Source organism: Danio rerio, chromosome 4 (genome assembly GCF_052040795.2).
Source record: "Danio rerio strain M-AB ecotype USA chromosome 4, GRCz13ab, whole genome shotgun sequence".
Lineage (NCBI taxonomy): Eukaryota > Metazoa > Chordata > Actinopteri > Cypriniformes > Danionidae > Danio > Danio rerio.
The window spans coordinates 5,195,724-5,211,264 of NC_141024.2; the positions used below are offsets into that span (position 1 = coordinate 5,195,724).

Sequence of the window (15,541 nt, forward strand, 5' to 3'; positions counted from 1 at the left end):
ATAAGTATTATGTAATATTAAGTAAATATCATGCTCTATGAAGATATTTAGTCAATTTCAGACTGTTGTTTCCTACTGTTACCTCCTATTTCCCTAATATCAAAATTATATTTATTAGTAATTTGCATTGCTAAGCACTTCACCTAGACAGTTTAAATGCGATTTTAATGACAATAAAGTTGAATCTAATCTAATCTAATCTAGTTGTATCTCAGCCAAATATTGTCCAATCCTAACCAAGAATACATTAGTTTATTTCTTGGCCTTTCAGATTATGTATATGTCTCAATTTCAATCAAATAACACATATGACTGGTTTTGTGGTCCATGCCATCCTAGGATCACAAATGTAAAAATTAGTATCAGAACATAGTGAAAATAAGTTCTTTTCAATGTCTTTAAAGTTAAATAATGAAACATAAACATAAGAGGCTCATTTTAGGCAGAATATTTTAGACAGCATTTAGACGTTTTTGCATCTGAAGTCTTTAATATAGAACATTGACAATTATCTGTTCATAACCTTACTACAACGTTCTAACAACATTCCTTGGTTGTTATCTGTATGCACAGTACAGACTAACACTGTGTGTGTGTGTGTGTGTCTTCCAGAAAGGGCTACAGAACTGATGCCACAGTGTCGGTGCTGCTGGGATTCCTCCTGTTCCTCATCCCCGCTCGAAAGCCGTGGCCATCTGCATTCTCCAGCCAGAGCAAAGGTCAGATCCCAGCCGCGAGTGTGTTCGCTCAGCAGGCCGTAATGCTGTACAGGCTGTTCAGTGGAGTTCCAGGACATGAGAGTAAAGGTGAACGTTCTGCTGGTCCTAATCTGTAACTGTGTCATTGTGTCTGTGCAGATGATGAGGATGAGGATGAGGAACAGGATCCGCTGGCTCCAATGATCACCTGGAAGGACTTTCAGAGACTGATGCCCTGGGAGATCGTCATTCTGGTGGGTGGAGGATACGCACTGGCTGCCGGGTGCAAGGTGAGATCAAACAATCAATCAACCTGTATTTATATAGCATCTTACTTCAACCAAGGTTGCTTTACACCAGTAAAAACTAATTATACAACACAATTAGAAAGCAAGAAATGCTAAATCTATACAAGAAATGTCACAAAAAAAAGGGCAACGCATTAAAACAGAGCAAAGTGTCAGAGTTACTATGCATTAAAAGCCATTTTGAGCAAGTGAGTCTTAAGCTTGGCTTTAAACAGCAGCAGGTCAGTGATTGTACGAAGCTCAATAGGAAGGGAACTCTTTAGATTAACCTGCCACTGCAAAAAAAGGTTGTACCTTAACCCTGGGACTTTTAGCTAGTTGGGTTTTAGCTCTGCTTGGTTGGTGAATGTGCAAAATATCACATAAATAAGAAGATGCAAGGCCATTGACTGCATTAAAAACAAACATCAAAAGTTTAAAACCAATTCTAAACTTTACAGAGACATTAAAGGGGACCTATTATAAACAAATCACTTTTATAAGGGGTTTAAACACAGCCGTGTGGCAACAATGCGTGAATTTATCCAGCTTTTAATGGTAAAGATTAATTGATTCTATTGTTTATATGATAAAAACAGTCTGCACAAACACTTTGATTGACATTCTCGATGCCATCAGAGGGAGAAAGCCCCGCCCACTAGTTACCGTCTCTCCTTCATTAGCATAAACAGCCCTGAGTGTGAAGCAGCATTAATAATAATAATAAAACAATTAAGATGTCCCACAAAAAAATAAATAAGAGCTTTTTGTTTTAACTCATTTTAAATTAGTTTGAACAAGGACCAAAGGTCATTTTTTGAGTGCAGTTGACTCATAAAAAAAATATTGACTCATAATTTACCCAGTCAAATGGTTTCAAATCTTTATTTTTTCACTATCAAAAGAAGATATTTTAAAGAATGCTGGAAACTGGTAGTCACTGACATCCATAGGAAAAAACATTTACATTTACTCATTTAGCAGACACATTTATCCAAAGCGGGGTGGCACGATGGTTAGCACTGTCACCTCACAGCAAGAAGGACTTGCTCGTGCGAGTTCCGGTTGGACCAGTTGGCATTTCTGTGTGGAGTTTGCATGTTCTCCCGGTGTTGGCGCGGGTTTCCTCTGGGTGCTCCGTTTTCTCCCCAAGGTCCAAAGACATGTGCTATAGGTGAAATATGTATCCCTGGGAGGAATTTTAAGTTATTTATCATACATCAAACATTGAAAGAAAAACATCATATCTTGTGTTTTTAACCTTTATTTTAATTCATTTAACAAAAAACATTATTTTTAAATAATTTTAATTGGTCCAAACTTTATATTAAGTACTATGTACATACATCAAAATAGAAAGACAACGTACTTACTGTGTTCATAAAGTATTGCAGAACACTGCTGGTGCTCTTGGGGTGCGATATAGGTAGGGTTAGGGACAGGTTTGGTGGTATGGATAAGTTTAAGGGTGGGATAATGTGTAAAGGAAGGTCAACATGTAATTATCAATGTAATTAAAGAAATTAATTACAGCAAGCATAATCAAGCATAAATACAATCATGAAAATGATTATCCTTTCATTATCACTCGTGGTATGTTTTCACCTGCTTTCTTTTGCTTATAGTAATTTTTGTTAATATAGTTTAATTATCATCCTTTACGGCGAGGCAGTGGCACAGTCGGTAGTGCTGTCGCCTCACAGCAAGAAGGTCGCTAGGTCGCTGGTTCGAACCTCGGCTCAGTTGGCGTTTCTGTGTGGAGTTTACATGTTCTCCCTGCCTTCGCGTGGGTTTCCTCCGGTTTCCCCCACAGTCCAAAGACATGTGGTATACCTGAATTGGGTAGGCTAAATTGTCCGTAGTGTGTGTGTGGATGTTTCCCAGAGATGGGTTGCGGCTGGAAGGGCATCCGCTGCGTAAAAACTTGCTGGATAAGTTGGCGGTTCATTCCGCTGTGGTGACCTCGGATTAATAAAGGGACTAAGCCGACAAGAAAATGAATGAATGTATCATCCTTTACAATAACATTTCTTTAATATGAGATTTACTCCCCATTTATGTGTAGGAACTGCTGATCTGGGACGTTTAGCCAAGACAGATTACTGTGCATATTTTAGATGCATGACAATGTTCATTTAAAAAAAAAAAAAAAGTAAAGTTTTGTTGAATAAAAAGTACATGTATTCAGCTATATATTTGCTTGTTTTGACACATTTAAAATATGTGGCTAAGAAATCATTATTTCTTTTTGGTGTGGTTAGAGATTAATTTGGTAAAACCTTAATTCCGAGCCCTAAAAAGTCATGTGAAATAAAAACCAATTGCAATGCGACACAACCCATTTGCTCATCCACAGTGAGCAAGCTCATACACAACACACACAAACAGTGAAATTAATGAGGCGGTATGTGGACAACACAACATCTAAATCAAGTAATTTTAGCATGTCAAAGTCAAATTTTTTAATATATAATATATTTTCCAAACAACACAATTGTGGCAAGTGAAAGTGGCAAGTGGCTAGTAATGTTGGAAATCTACTAGCCACAGTGGCTGGTGATCAAAAAAGTTAATGTAAAGCCCTGAATGCAATGCATGTACATTGTAATGAATGACCAATTTCAGTGTAAATACATATTAGTTAAGACCACTTAATATAAAGTGGGACCTTTTAATTAATAGTTATAAACTATGTATTTATTTTAGAGTCATCTCTTATTGAAATATGATGTGATAAATGTGTAATATGTTCTTATCTACATTATTCTTGACATGCAATGTGAGATGTGGCATTAAATAAAAATAAAAAAATGTAAATCCATTTAATCAATATGCTCTCTGGTCACGGCTGATACATTAACGCAGTGGTGTGTGCGCAGGTGTCTGGTCTGTCCATGTGGATCGGCCGTCAGCTGGAACCGATGAGTGGTCTTCCTCCATGGGCCGTCACACTGCTGGCCTGTCTGCTGGTGTCTGCTGTCACTGAGTTCGCCAGCAACCCTGCCACACTCACTGTCTTCCTGCCCATCCTCTCAGCGCTGGTCAGAACACACACTCATACTGTACACACACACTTGTATAGCATCTGTATGGGGACTGCTTCTTTATACACAGTTATTTGATTATTATTAAATATTTCTTAAATGATGTTTAACAGAGCAGGGAATTTTATTTATGAGACATGTGGTCCCCATGATGTAAGGAGTACAAGGCACACACACATAGACATTAACACTGCCACACTCACACACACACCACATACAGCACACAAAGACGCAGACACATGTTAACATTCTCTAACTGTGCCTGTGTTTTGTGTCTTCCAGTCAGAGACGCTGCAGATGAACCCTCTGCACACACTCATTCCTGCCACCATGTGTGTGTCGTTCGGCGTCATGCTGCCTGTCGGAAACCCGCCGAACGCCATCGTGTTCAGTTACGGCCACGTGCAGATCAGCGACATGGTATGAAACAACATTATCCTGTTATATCACCTCTGGCACGACTCACAGCTGTGCCAGGAACCAAAGGCCAGACCTTAAGCATGTGTTGCTCAGACATAAACACAAACTGAGGCTCATTTGCTGAAACAGGTGCCTGCATGGCCATTATAAAAACAACATTATTTTAAATCAAATCTCTAAGCTATACATATCATTACATAACTCTTTTTCTGTATTGCCAGTTTTATTCTATTCTGTAGACCCAGAAGAGTGGCAAGTCCAAAAGCAAGTCCAATAACTTTAAGTAATAATATATTAATGAATGAAATTAAAATAATAACAGAAATGATCAAATAAATGGATGGTTTTGTGATTGCTTTCATTTGTTTTGATTTATGGAAACCCTGCAGAGCATAGAGACCAAAATGCTAATTATATTCAATTCTACTGTGTAGAGAACAGACAGTCTTAGGAGCATAATCATAATGGAAAATATCAAATCTATTAATAAACAAGAAGCAAAATAGTTGGATTTAGAAAATATAATTAATATTTAGAAAATTGCATTCTTATCATCTAAAAGGGAATATATATATATATATATATATATATATATATATATATATATATATATATATATATATATATATATATATATATATATATATATTCGATAACAGTTCTTTTTGGTAACATTTATTATAATATATAATTATTATTATTTTATTTATTATTATTACTTGATAAAATTGTCAGTTTTGGCATTAATATAAATTGTAAATGCAATAAACTATAACTCAATTAATTTAACATAATATTAATTTAATGGACCAATTTTATTTTATTTTTTTTATGAAATTCACTTTATAAAATTGTCAGTTTTTGGCATTTATATACATTGCATTTACGATAAATGTAAACTGCGACACATTATATTTAACAAACAATGAACATGCAATTAATTTGTCAAAAGTATATATATATATATATATATATATATATATATATATATATATATATATATATATATATATATATATATATATACATATATATATACATATATATATATATATATATATATATATATATATATATATATATATATATATATATATATATATATATATATATACTAAACACAGTGCTCAGGATAATTGAGTACAGCCCATTTTGAAGAATATGTTTCTCCATTTCTCAGTAAATATAGGCAGTGTATTTTGGTGAATTTAAACAAAATAGATTTATTAAACAGATATTTTTATTAAAGTAATCTTTTATTCACCAAACATTTAGAAATTGAAAGCTAATACAATTAAATTCAAGCAAAAATAAATTACAACCTACAAAATTTCAACATTTTTCCTCTTTTTAAATCTGTATTTAATATTTTTTCTATAACATAAATATGGGTGTATTAGTTTTTCAACTGTTCTCATGTTATTTTGTCAGATCAGCTTTAGATTTGGCTTCAGTACTGATTAATCTAATGTACTGCACAAATATAATATTGTATAGCTTCCTATTTAAAATATGAATTTAAAAGAGAGATTTGTTAGGGGGTTATTCATATATGCTAAGCACTGTCTTGAGATATACTGATGCTCATTGTTGTCCTCCACTGCTCTCTGACATGACTGTGCTGTTTTGCAGGTGAAGGCCGGCTTTGGAGTCAATCTGATCGGTGTCTTCGTGGTGATGTTGGCTATATTGACGTGGGGTGAACCGCTCTTCCACCTCAGCCAGTTTCCCACATGGGCGGCAATGCGAAACGTCACGGGCAGCTTGTAGCTGTGATTAGGGATGGTGGACATTGGGTTTACACTGAAGGAGGCACACACACACACGTCATTAATGCCTTATTTTTTTTCTCCGTCCATGATGCTTTGCACCCGGAGGATGCAGAACTGCTCACTGTGACTGAATGAACGGTGGAAACTATTCTTACACTCCTATTTCTAAGCATTAGGCGTAGATTTACAGCTGAACGCACAAGTGTACGTGCCTACAAAACACAATCAGTAATGCTTGTGTGTGTGTATGTAACATATCTGGATGCTTTATTGCGGATGTCTAACAAACGTCGGCTAATTTACTTGAGAGGTTTGAGGGAGATTCTGCATCCGACAACGTCAGAAATCTGATAATAGTTTCTTACAAAAATGTTACATGTGGTTTGGTTACAGAAGATTGTTACAAAAGAAATTCTCAATCATTAATCGATTAAAGCAGTTTTTGAAGGTGGCCGTTGATCATTGTACATACAGGAAACTAACATTTTCTATTGTTGACCACCAACAACCGATTTCATCTCTAAAACACAATAAAAACACTGTATTTTTGGTTCATTTCTTTATTTTGCCTTTCACACATTCATACAACATGCAGGCTCATTGGGATAAATGATCATAAATTAGAATAACAATGTGAAGTCGAGAGTCCAGTGTTTTGTTTTCTCCGAAGCTCGTCATCGCTGGTTATAATTTTGATGCTCCTTCAGTTGGTTCATAGCCCTCCTTTTCGATTTTCTTCTTGTACTTTAAGAAGTCCCTTCGTTTGGAGAAATATTTCACCTGTCAAGAAAAACAATAGTGTGAAAAAGATGTGTACTTGATTGTACTAAACATGCACTGCTACTGTAAATCAAACGCTTTAAAAGATTACATATTTTAAAAACTATTCTTGAGTATAAAATATTCCTTCAATTAACCAAGAATAAATTATATTTTTACTTTATAATATCAATTTTGTCAAAAATAAAAATAAATATATAAAATTTATTCATTCTCTTTTCGGCTTAGTCCCTTTATTAATCTGGTATCTCCACAGTGGAATGAACCACCAACTTATGCAGCATATGTTTTATGCAGTGGATGCCCTTCCAGCTGCAAGCCATCTCTGGGAATATATATATATATATATATATATATATATATATATATATATATATATATATATATATATATATATATATATATATATATATATGTATATATGTATATGTATATATGTATTTTTTAACTCAGTTAAGAGTGCAATATTAGTCTACTTATCAATACTGTGCGTGTTTTTGTTGCAATGCAATGTAAAGTATGCTTTACTATAGTTTTCACTTTTTAATTAGTGCTTTTTTCTAAAATAGTTTTCCCCTTTATTCCTCAAAATGTCATTAAAAGTTTTCATTAAAGCTTTACTAAGTCAATAAACTACACAGACAATGATTACATTACAAATTTTGATATGAAGTAAACATCATAAAGTACTTAACGTGTAATAATGCATGTGATAGTTCAAAAGCTACAACATGCAGCATTGTGAATATCTCAACTAAGTAAGTAAACAAAATAAATTTTTAATATTGCATCTATTGAAACAATGCGCTTCAAATTTATCACAAAATTTACCTATAATTTACGGCCTTATCGCTGTGCTTTAAAGGGGAGGGCGAGGCTAAATGCATGTTTTGGCGCTCTTTGTTTGCAGGAACTCTCTGATTGGGTGATTTTTCTACACACTGCATGTGGTATTTCTGCATGAATTTCATTACTAAACGCAATTGTTTTTTTGTTGTTGTTTTTTTTTATTTGCTTGCAAACAATCTGGCATATTTACAACCTTACACCTCATGACAGGTCTGTCTTTAACAGTTTATTAGTTAATGTTGCAATACTTTAGTCCCAGAACCTGTCTAGTCGTTTTTGTAACAATGTTTCTTTGATGTTTTTAAAATGTAACATGTTTTAGAACGTTTAGAACATCCATATAAGACGTATAGGTGATGTTCAAAGAATTCTAAAATGGAACGTTGCCTTAGAACAATTCCGAATTATGTTTACACAGCATTGGAACGACGTTGTCAGGCAATGACGGTAAAGTCTAGAAGGTATACGGCAGCGGATACTCCCATCAATATAGTTTGTGACACTGTACAACACTAATTAATATTTTTACATTACTGTTAGGGTTAGTAGACGGTAATAAAACTATTTAATGGTGCATTTAAAATATAATCTGAATAATACTAGGTATAATTAATATTTTTACATTACCGTAAAGGTTGGTTTTAGGGTAGAAGTTAATAAAACACACTTTAATAGGTAATTTAATTAATAAGATGATTAATACTCGGTATAATTACTGTTTTTACATTACCATGATGGTTAGGATAGGGGCAGACGTTAATAAAATACAATAGATACAAATATTCTTGTTAACTTCCGGACGCAGCTGTATCCCTTCTAGCAACCTTTCCATGACAGCTGCTGCAATTAAGTTCATACAGCAAACAGGTGTCGTCACGTTTATGTTTCTGGCCTCAGAATTATTGAATATGGTGTTATGGACTGACCCACTGGGCAGGACAGTTGGCTTCAAACTCTCGCTGGTGTTTCTCGCAGGCTGAAGTGAGATCTTTGTTGACGTCCAGACACTTCCAGAGCTCATCTCTTGCGTCCCAGCAGGCTTTGCGCTGACTGGCGTTAGGAGCGCTCATCTCTGTCTCTCCTCACTCTATCTGCAGGTATATATATATATAACACTCACTGTCCAAACTACATCCCAGTAACATGAATATGAGGATCTATTATCAGCTGACCCACTGTAGCGTAATTATATTTCTATAGAATAACAACATTCTGGCCTCTAGTGAAATAATAATACTGTAAACGCTTACCAGGTACGATTAATCACCTCATGGAACTTCTGTAAATATATTAAACTCATATACTAATATTAATTAGTCATGCTGAAGTACACAGAATCCCAAGGACGCCCTAAGCATGTAGGAAGAAATGCAACTACACGTCGCCTGCTGATGACCCAAGCAATTGCGTAAAGGTTAGTTCTGTCAGTGACCGCTAGATGACGCTATTGTAATATTTAGTTCTAGTGGAGTATGTAATACTAATGTCTAAATCAGGGGTGCCCAAACTTTGCTTATAAACGACCAAAATCCAAGCTTGATTGAAAGCTGTGGGCCGAAAGTAAATATACTGTAATACATTAAAGTTGCCATGGCTAATTTCCTAATTTATTTCATAATATTTAAAAAAAATGCTTCAACCATTTGTACTAATGCATTGAAATTTATGAACTTAAACGAATGGACATATTACAATAAAACAATTTTTAAAAATCAAATCAATTTATAAAACAATGGAGTTCGATGCTGAATACACTAATCATGCATGCTGTACCTAACTTTGTCTTGTTTTGCACGCTGATGTCTTCTGCTTTTTCCCCTATTCCTTAAGTGACAGTATGTACATTTTTTTTTTAAATCTTCATTTATTTACATCATTTAATTTAGTTCGCTTTGTTTTGCAGCTCAGTAATAAAGCAAACAAGGGTTACATTAAAATAGAAAGGAGAATGTCTGGAAAAGGCTTTTTTCAACCCTTACCTATCATTTTCCCTCTGACTTGACAAATCAAAGGACACAAAGGGCCAACTTTGGCATGCAGACCCTAGTTTGTAAAATATAAAATGTATTTATTTTTTTAATTAATATTTGTACGTATACATATCATCAATAAGCAAACCTGCATTATTTATTAATACAGTGGTGGAAGTACAAATATATTTTTATTTGTCATTATTAGTCATTTATATATACTAAAAGGTATAAGAAAACAAACAAAATAGGGGTCAACAACAGCAACAATAATAATAATATTAAATAGAAACATAACAGGGGTCAACAACAATAATAATATTAAACTTAAACATAATAGAGGTATATAATAAAAATAATAATACACATAATCATAATAGGGGTCAACAACAACAACAACAATAATAATAATAATATAAAAATAAACATAATAGGGGTCAATAACAACAACAATAATAATAATAATAATAACAATAAACAAACAATAAGGTCAACATAATAATAATAATAATAATAATAATAATAATAATAATAATAATAATGAACATAAACAATAGGGTCAACAAAATAATAATAATAATAATAATTATTATTATTATTATTATAAATATTATTATTATTATTATTTTGTTGACCCCTATTGTTTATGTTTATTATTATTATTATTATTATTATTATTATTATTATTATTAATAATAATAAATTAAATTAGACTTTTATTTTATTTATTTGAATTTAAATAATAACATTTTATTTTATTTCAGTTGTTTTATTGCAATATTTTGTTACATTTTTGTTGTGAAATATTATCGAGACTTTTGAGTTTGTACATTTGCATAATGTTTTTTATTTTAATATTACCATAATTTATTTCAGACTTTACATGTTACTTTTGGAAAAGTTGTAATATAAATATGAATGTGGAATATATATGTTATAGAGGATATATGTATTTAATATTATTATTATTATTAATATATCTTCTTATTTTTATGTACTTTATTTTACACAAAATAAATAGATTTCCTATAATCTTTTTTTATATATGATATAACTTACCTTTATATACAAATGTGAGAGTGGTGTCAAAACAAAACGCTATGTCTGACCATTTAAAATAGCCTTTTCTTATCAGACTCAGTGAATGTCATCAGCATTCCTGTTTTCCCCCCCACAGAACTGGCCATTGATGTCTGTAACACTGGTCCTCATTACTGGCTCATAGAGTTACTCAAGTGTCTATTGATGCCAGAGTACAATTTTCAGCAGTACCTCAAGGGTTTGAGCCACAATCTAATGGCAAACAAGATATTTCAGAGATATTTACCACTGATTTCTCACGCTGTTCAGTTTTTATGTCTTTCATTTCATCCATCATATCAGTCAATACTCAGGAAAGAAAGTGCTTTTATTTGTTGCTCCATTCAATGTTTCCTCGTGCTCCTGATCCCAGTGACTCATCGTGGCCATTAACAAACAGGAATTAATTGTGTGTGGGAATGCTATTGAAAGTGAGCTCTTTTGTCGAGACAGAGAGTGGCCATTGTTCGGTGCTGAATATTAAAGAGAAAGAAGAGAACAAACATTTGCACTTTCCGATAAACCCTGAACCATTTCAAGGGGTCCTTTTATGTGTTTCACAAGACGTAATATAAGTCTCAGGTGTCCTCATAACGTGTTCAGTTCAAAATAGCACACAGATTATTCATAATACTGTTATATAAATAGGAAATGGATGCAATAACACAATTATTTTTGTGTGTTTCTTTAAATGCAAATGAGCTGCTGTTCCCCACCCCCTTTCTAGGAGAGGGTGGAGATTTTAACAGTTTGTGCCTTGGTTACTTTGGCAGCAACAAACAAAAGATCTGCATGGGTTTTAATGTCTTGTCAATTAAATAAAAGTGTTAAACTTGAATCTCTTTCTCACGTCAAGGTTATGTCAAAACAAACAAGTTTTAGGATAGTTGATTATATTCTGGATGTGTACCAGTAAATTAGATCTGTAAAATAATGTCATTCACACGGGGCGTCAGTGTCAACACTTCCAATTCACTTTGAATAGGTAACATCAAGCATTGCTGAACTGAATTGTGGATCCGTCGACGCCACTTCATCAGTGTTGCTTGCTGCCGGAGTCGGGGCTGTTTCTCAATTTGCGTTCTTGCCTGTACTTGCAGTCTTGAGTCTTTGTGAAACGTCATCAACCATTGCTGAAGTACTGTTCCAGTTCAAAGTTCACATCTTGCCAAGTACAGATGAAATTCCCGAATGTGTACTTACTCTGCCCCTTTTGTCAAGGATGCATTAAGAGGTGACTTGTGCAAACTTGTGTAGTAGTATCACAGAATGCATTGCATCTTGTCCAGCGAAAGCCAATGGCGGAGGAGAAAACCTGCACAGTTTTAAAGATACTTCTTTGCTGTGTCACTAAATAAAGTTTTAAGAGATTTTCAGGTGAAAATGTAGTTGTTTTAAACTCGAATCGGCAGTTTATTCACAAAGGTAAATAGCTTTCAGACTTTCAGCTGTGGAAATTCAACCACACTGAACTGAACTTCAACTCTGAAAACTGGACTGACACTGTTTCAATTTACTATAGTCTTCTATGTGAAGCTGCTTTGACACAATCCACAATATAAAAGTGCCAGAGAAGTAAAGATGAATTGAATTGAATTATGCAGACTCTGAGCCCCAGACTGTCAGCGGGAGCTCTGGAACACCTCCCCTACCAAGAGCAGCTTTAATCGGCCAGTCCATCTCAGATGTACCACTGGATCTCATCTTTCCATTGTATAATTAATAACATGATAATTAATACATTCTGTGCATACACCTACAACCCCTTGTGTTGCACGCTGTTGTCTCTGTTTACCAAATAGCTTAATGTTATTGTTATTTCTTTTTGTGTACGTCTTGTACTTTATACTTGTATAATGTCCATTGTAGTTTATTAAATTTGATAATCAAAGACAAGAGTCTGTCTATAATAACGCATTATACTTCACGTTAATAGTGATTTGTGTTTACATTTTCTTAAATCAAACATATTGATTTATAATATAACATTAATGATAAGGCCGTGCTTTATTTAATTAATTTTATTTTCAATGTACAGAGAAACTGATGAATCCCTGGTGAGATAAGTCACGTTATAAAGTACACTGCTATTCCATTTGAAGAAGTACCCGACTTGTGGCCTCACATCCTCGGGAGTTCGTTCTTCCAAGTCTGAACTTTGTGTACTTAGAATTGAGAAACAGCCTGGGAATTTCTCAACTTGTCAAGCGCCAATGGAGGAGTCAGCCAATGAGATCACTTTATACAAATACCCTAGCTCAGACAGTAGCCGATTGTGGAGTAATTTCATTGGCTGACGCTGCTATGATGATTGTGTCATCCCCAATTTCAGACACACCCTTTGTCAAGCGTTGACGCTGAAGCCACGTGTGAATCGGCTACATCGGACATGGGAAGACAACCCAATAATAATGTAACCCAACCAGGCCCCATCTCATTGGCCAGAAATGACTCAAATTCAGTATATTATGATGTGTTTGTCCTCAATTTAAAACATTCACAGGTTTACTTTACTTTGCTTGCTTATATAGAAATTGGTAAATTTGCAGATCTTTCCCAAGCTTAAACAGCAGCATTATGCATTCCAGTAAAGGACATAAACCCATATTAGGACCCATTTAAAAGATTAAGAGGGTATGTGAAGTGTTTACAAGGATAGTTGTGTGTTTGTGACTTCTGTGCTCTGCATTTGTTCACTTTGAAGTGCCGATTCTTTCATCAGGATCTGTGTTTTTGATTGTCTGTGGTGTGCGATTATGGGTCAGCTTTGGGCTGTTGGATTTATTCCCTGTCTGTTGCTAAGGAACTGAGATGCGGCATAAGTTGCAGTCATGCTTCTGAGTTTCAGCACCTATTAGCGATCAAAGTGATTCCAGTAATCCGCAGTGTTTTAATAGTTTAATAAGTGCACCCCGGGGACCGGCACACCAAATCATCAAATTAGCATTCCATAAAGACCCAAGTCAGGACCCCGTAAAAGCATGATAAATGACTTTAAAACGCTGCAGCTCGTGAGGATCACAGCTGTGAACCTCATTACTTACTCTATCACATGTCCAAACATTCATTAATAACTGAACAATCCTTTGCTCTGCTGGCATGAAAACAAGAAAACACAGTGATTGATAGCGCATCTGTGCATTATTTGTGCTCGCAGCAATCTAGATCTGCAAGTTTAAGATGAACTTTAAACGCTGGCTTGGATGGAAGTTTCCAACAGTTTGAAAGATTGTTGGAAGTTAGAAAGTTTGAAATGTTGCAGGTCCCCCATTGATCCTACTTGCAGTGCAATAGTGGCATTTATTACACAAATAATGCTACAAGAGATGTCACCGGGGTATCTTTTCTAAAAGTACACATTTGTAACCTAAAGGGTCTTTATTAATCCCTCAAGGGTAAATAACATGTGCAAAAGTGTACTTTTTAAAATTTTAAGGTACTAATATACAGCTTTGAGATACCAATATGGACCGTTTAAGTACAAATGTGCACCTTTTGAAAAGGTACCACCCCAGTGAAAGCTCTTGTACCATTATTTCTGAGCGTGTAGAAACTCTGGGCCTCATGTACAGGTTTGTGCACAGGCCAGGGCCCCCTTTTTGAAGATCGTCTACCAGAGCTGGGGTCCCCCTCAGTAAAAATAGAGTACTTGGGGTCTGTTCCCCCTTGCTGAAGACAGAATCTCCTCCTAGATTTCACTGTGGGCCCCTCCTAGCCTCTTGGCCCAATGTACTCTTTACTTTTTTCTCCTACATTTTACACCCTGCAGCTGTGAGTGGGATATGAACTGGTGTGTATAACAGGGGTGATTTAACAAGGATGCTGTAAACCAGGGGTTTTCAATCCCAATCCTTGGGACACCCAGCTTCTCCCACCTCCTCCCTTCCCCACCCCCTGCACATTTTGTATGTCTCTCTTATTTGACACACAAGGATCAGTTCATGGATCTCTCTGTTAACAAGCTGTTGATCTCAATCAGGTGTATAAGGGAAGACATACAAGGACTGGAATTGTGAACCACTGCAATAGACCGCAGCTTTAGCATCAGTTATTAGCATCATTCTTGGGGCTGGTGGGAGTGACCTTTACCCTGACAGCCTTTATAAGTTGGCCTCTATAATGCTAAGAAGTTGCTAAAGTGTTCTGAGCAGTTGCTAATATAACCTCTTTGGTTATACTCTACACCACTCCATGCACTATTCAAATAGTTGTCTTAGGCATTGGAGGCAGGAGAACTGAAAAGAACTGCAGCCTCAAGCAAATGCCATAGTTTGTGCTCTTTTACCCAGATTTTACCCAGAAATCGTAATAGTGTTACATTTATATAGCACTTTTCTGTGTACTCAAAGTACTTTACAGATTTGAGGGGGGTCTCCTAAACCATCTTCAGTGTGCAGCATCCACTTGAATGATGTGGTGACAGCACACCACACACCAGCTTATTGGTGGACAGGAGACAGAGTCATGCCTATTTGATGAAATGGGTGTGGTTAGGAGAACATGATGGGCAAAGGCCACTGGGCAAGTTTGGCAAGGATGCTGAGGACACATCCCTGCTATTTTGTTGAAGTACATCCTGGGATTTTTAATCCTCAGTTTTAATGTCTAATCTGAAGGACGGTGCACACTGACAGTATCGTG

General features: G+C 35.1%; 3 protein-coding genes across 9 annotated transcripts in view; 2 read left to right on the forward strand and 1 right to left on the reverse strand.

The window, feature by feature from the left end:
- The window catches only part of slc13a4 (solute carrier family 13 member 4), a 37,343-nt gene extending 30,572 nt beyond the window's left edge, over positions 1-6,771 (forward strand). For 3 of the 4 annotated variants that reach the window (XM_087245566.2, XM_087245565.2, XM_087245564.2), the window contains 5 exons: positions 613-719; positions 858-988; positions 3,865-4,026; positions 4,312-4,449; positions 6,082-6,770. In XM_087245566.2, coding sequence (XP_087101692.1) covers positions 613-719; positions 858-988; positions 3,865-4,026; positions 4,312-4,449; positions 6,082-6,219 — 676 coding nt within the window. In that variant the 3' untranslated portion in view covers positions 6,220-6,770. 4 annotated transcript variants of the gene reach the window in all.
- coa6 (cytochrome c oxidase assembly factor 6) lies at positions 6,766-9,284 on the reverse strand. Its single transcript, NM_001327831.1, is given in 3 exon segments — positions 6,766-7,001; positions 8,777-8,941; positions 9,101-9,284. Coding segments are annotated over 2 exon segments (240 nt in total). The 5' UTR covers positions 8,921-8,941; positions 9,101-9,284; the 3' UTR covers positions 6,766-6,905.
- ptprz1b (protein tyrosine phosphatase receptor type Z1b) overlaps positions 8,654-15,541 on the forward strand; it is a 93,351-nt gene continuing 86,463 nt past the window's right edge. For 3 of the 4 annotated variants that reach the window (XM_087247903.2, XM_087247904.2, XM_087247905.2), the window contains exons 1-2: positions 8,654-8,717; positions 8,826-8,947. The gene's annotated coding sequence lies outside the window, so the exon portion shown is untranslated. The other variant, XM_087247906.2, reaches the window with a different exon arrangement.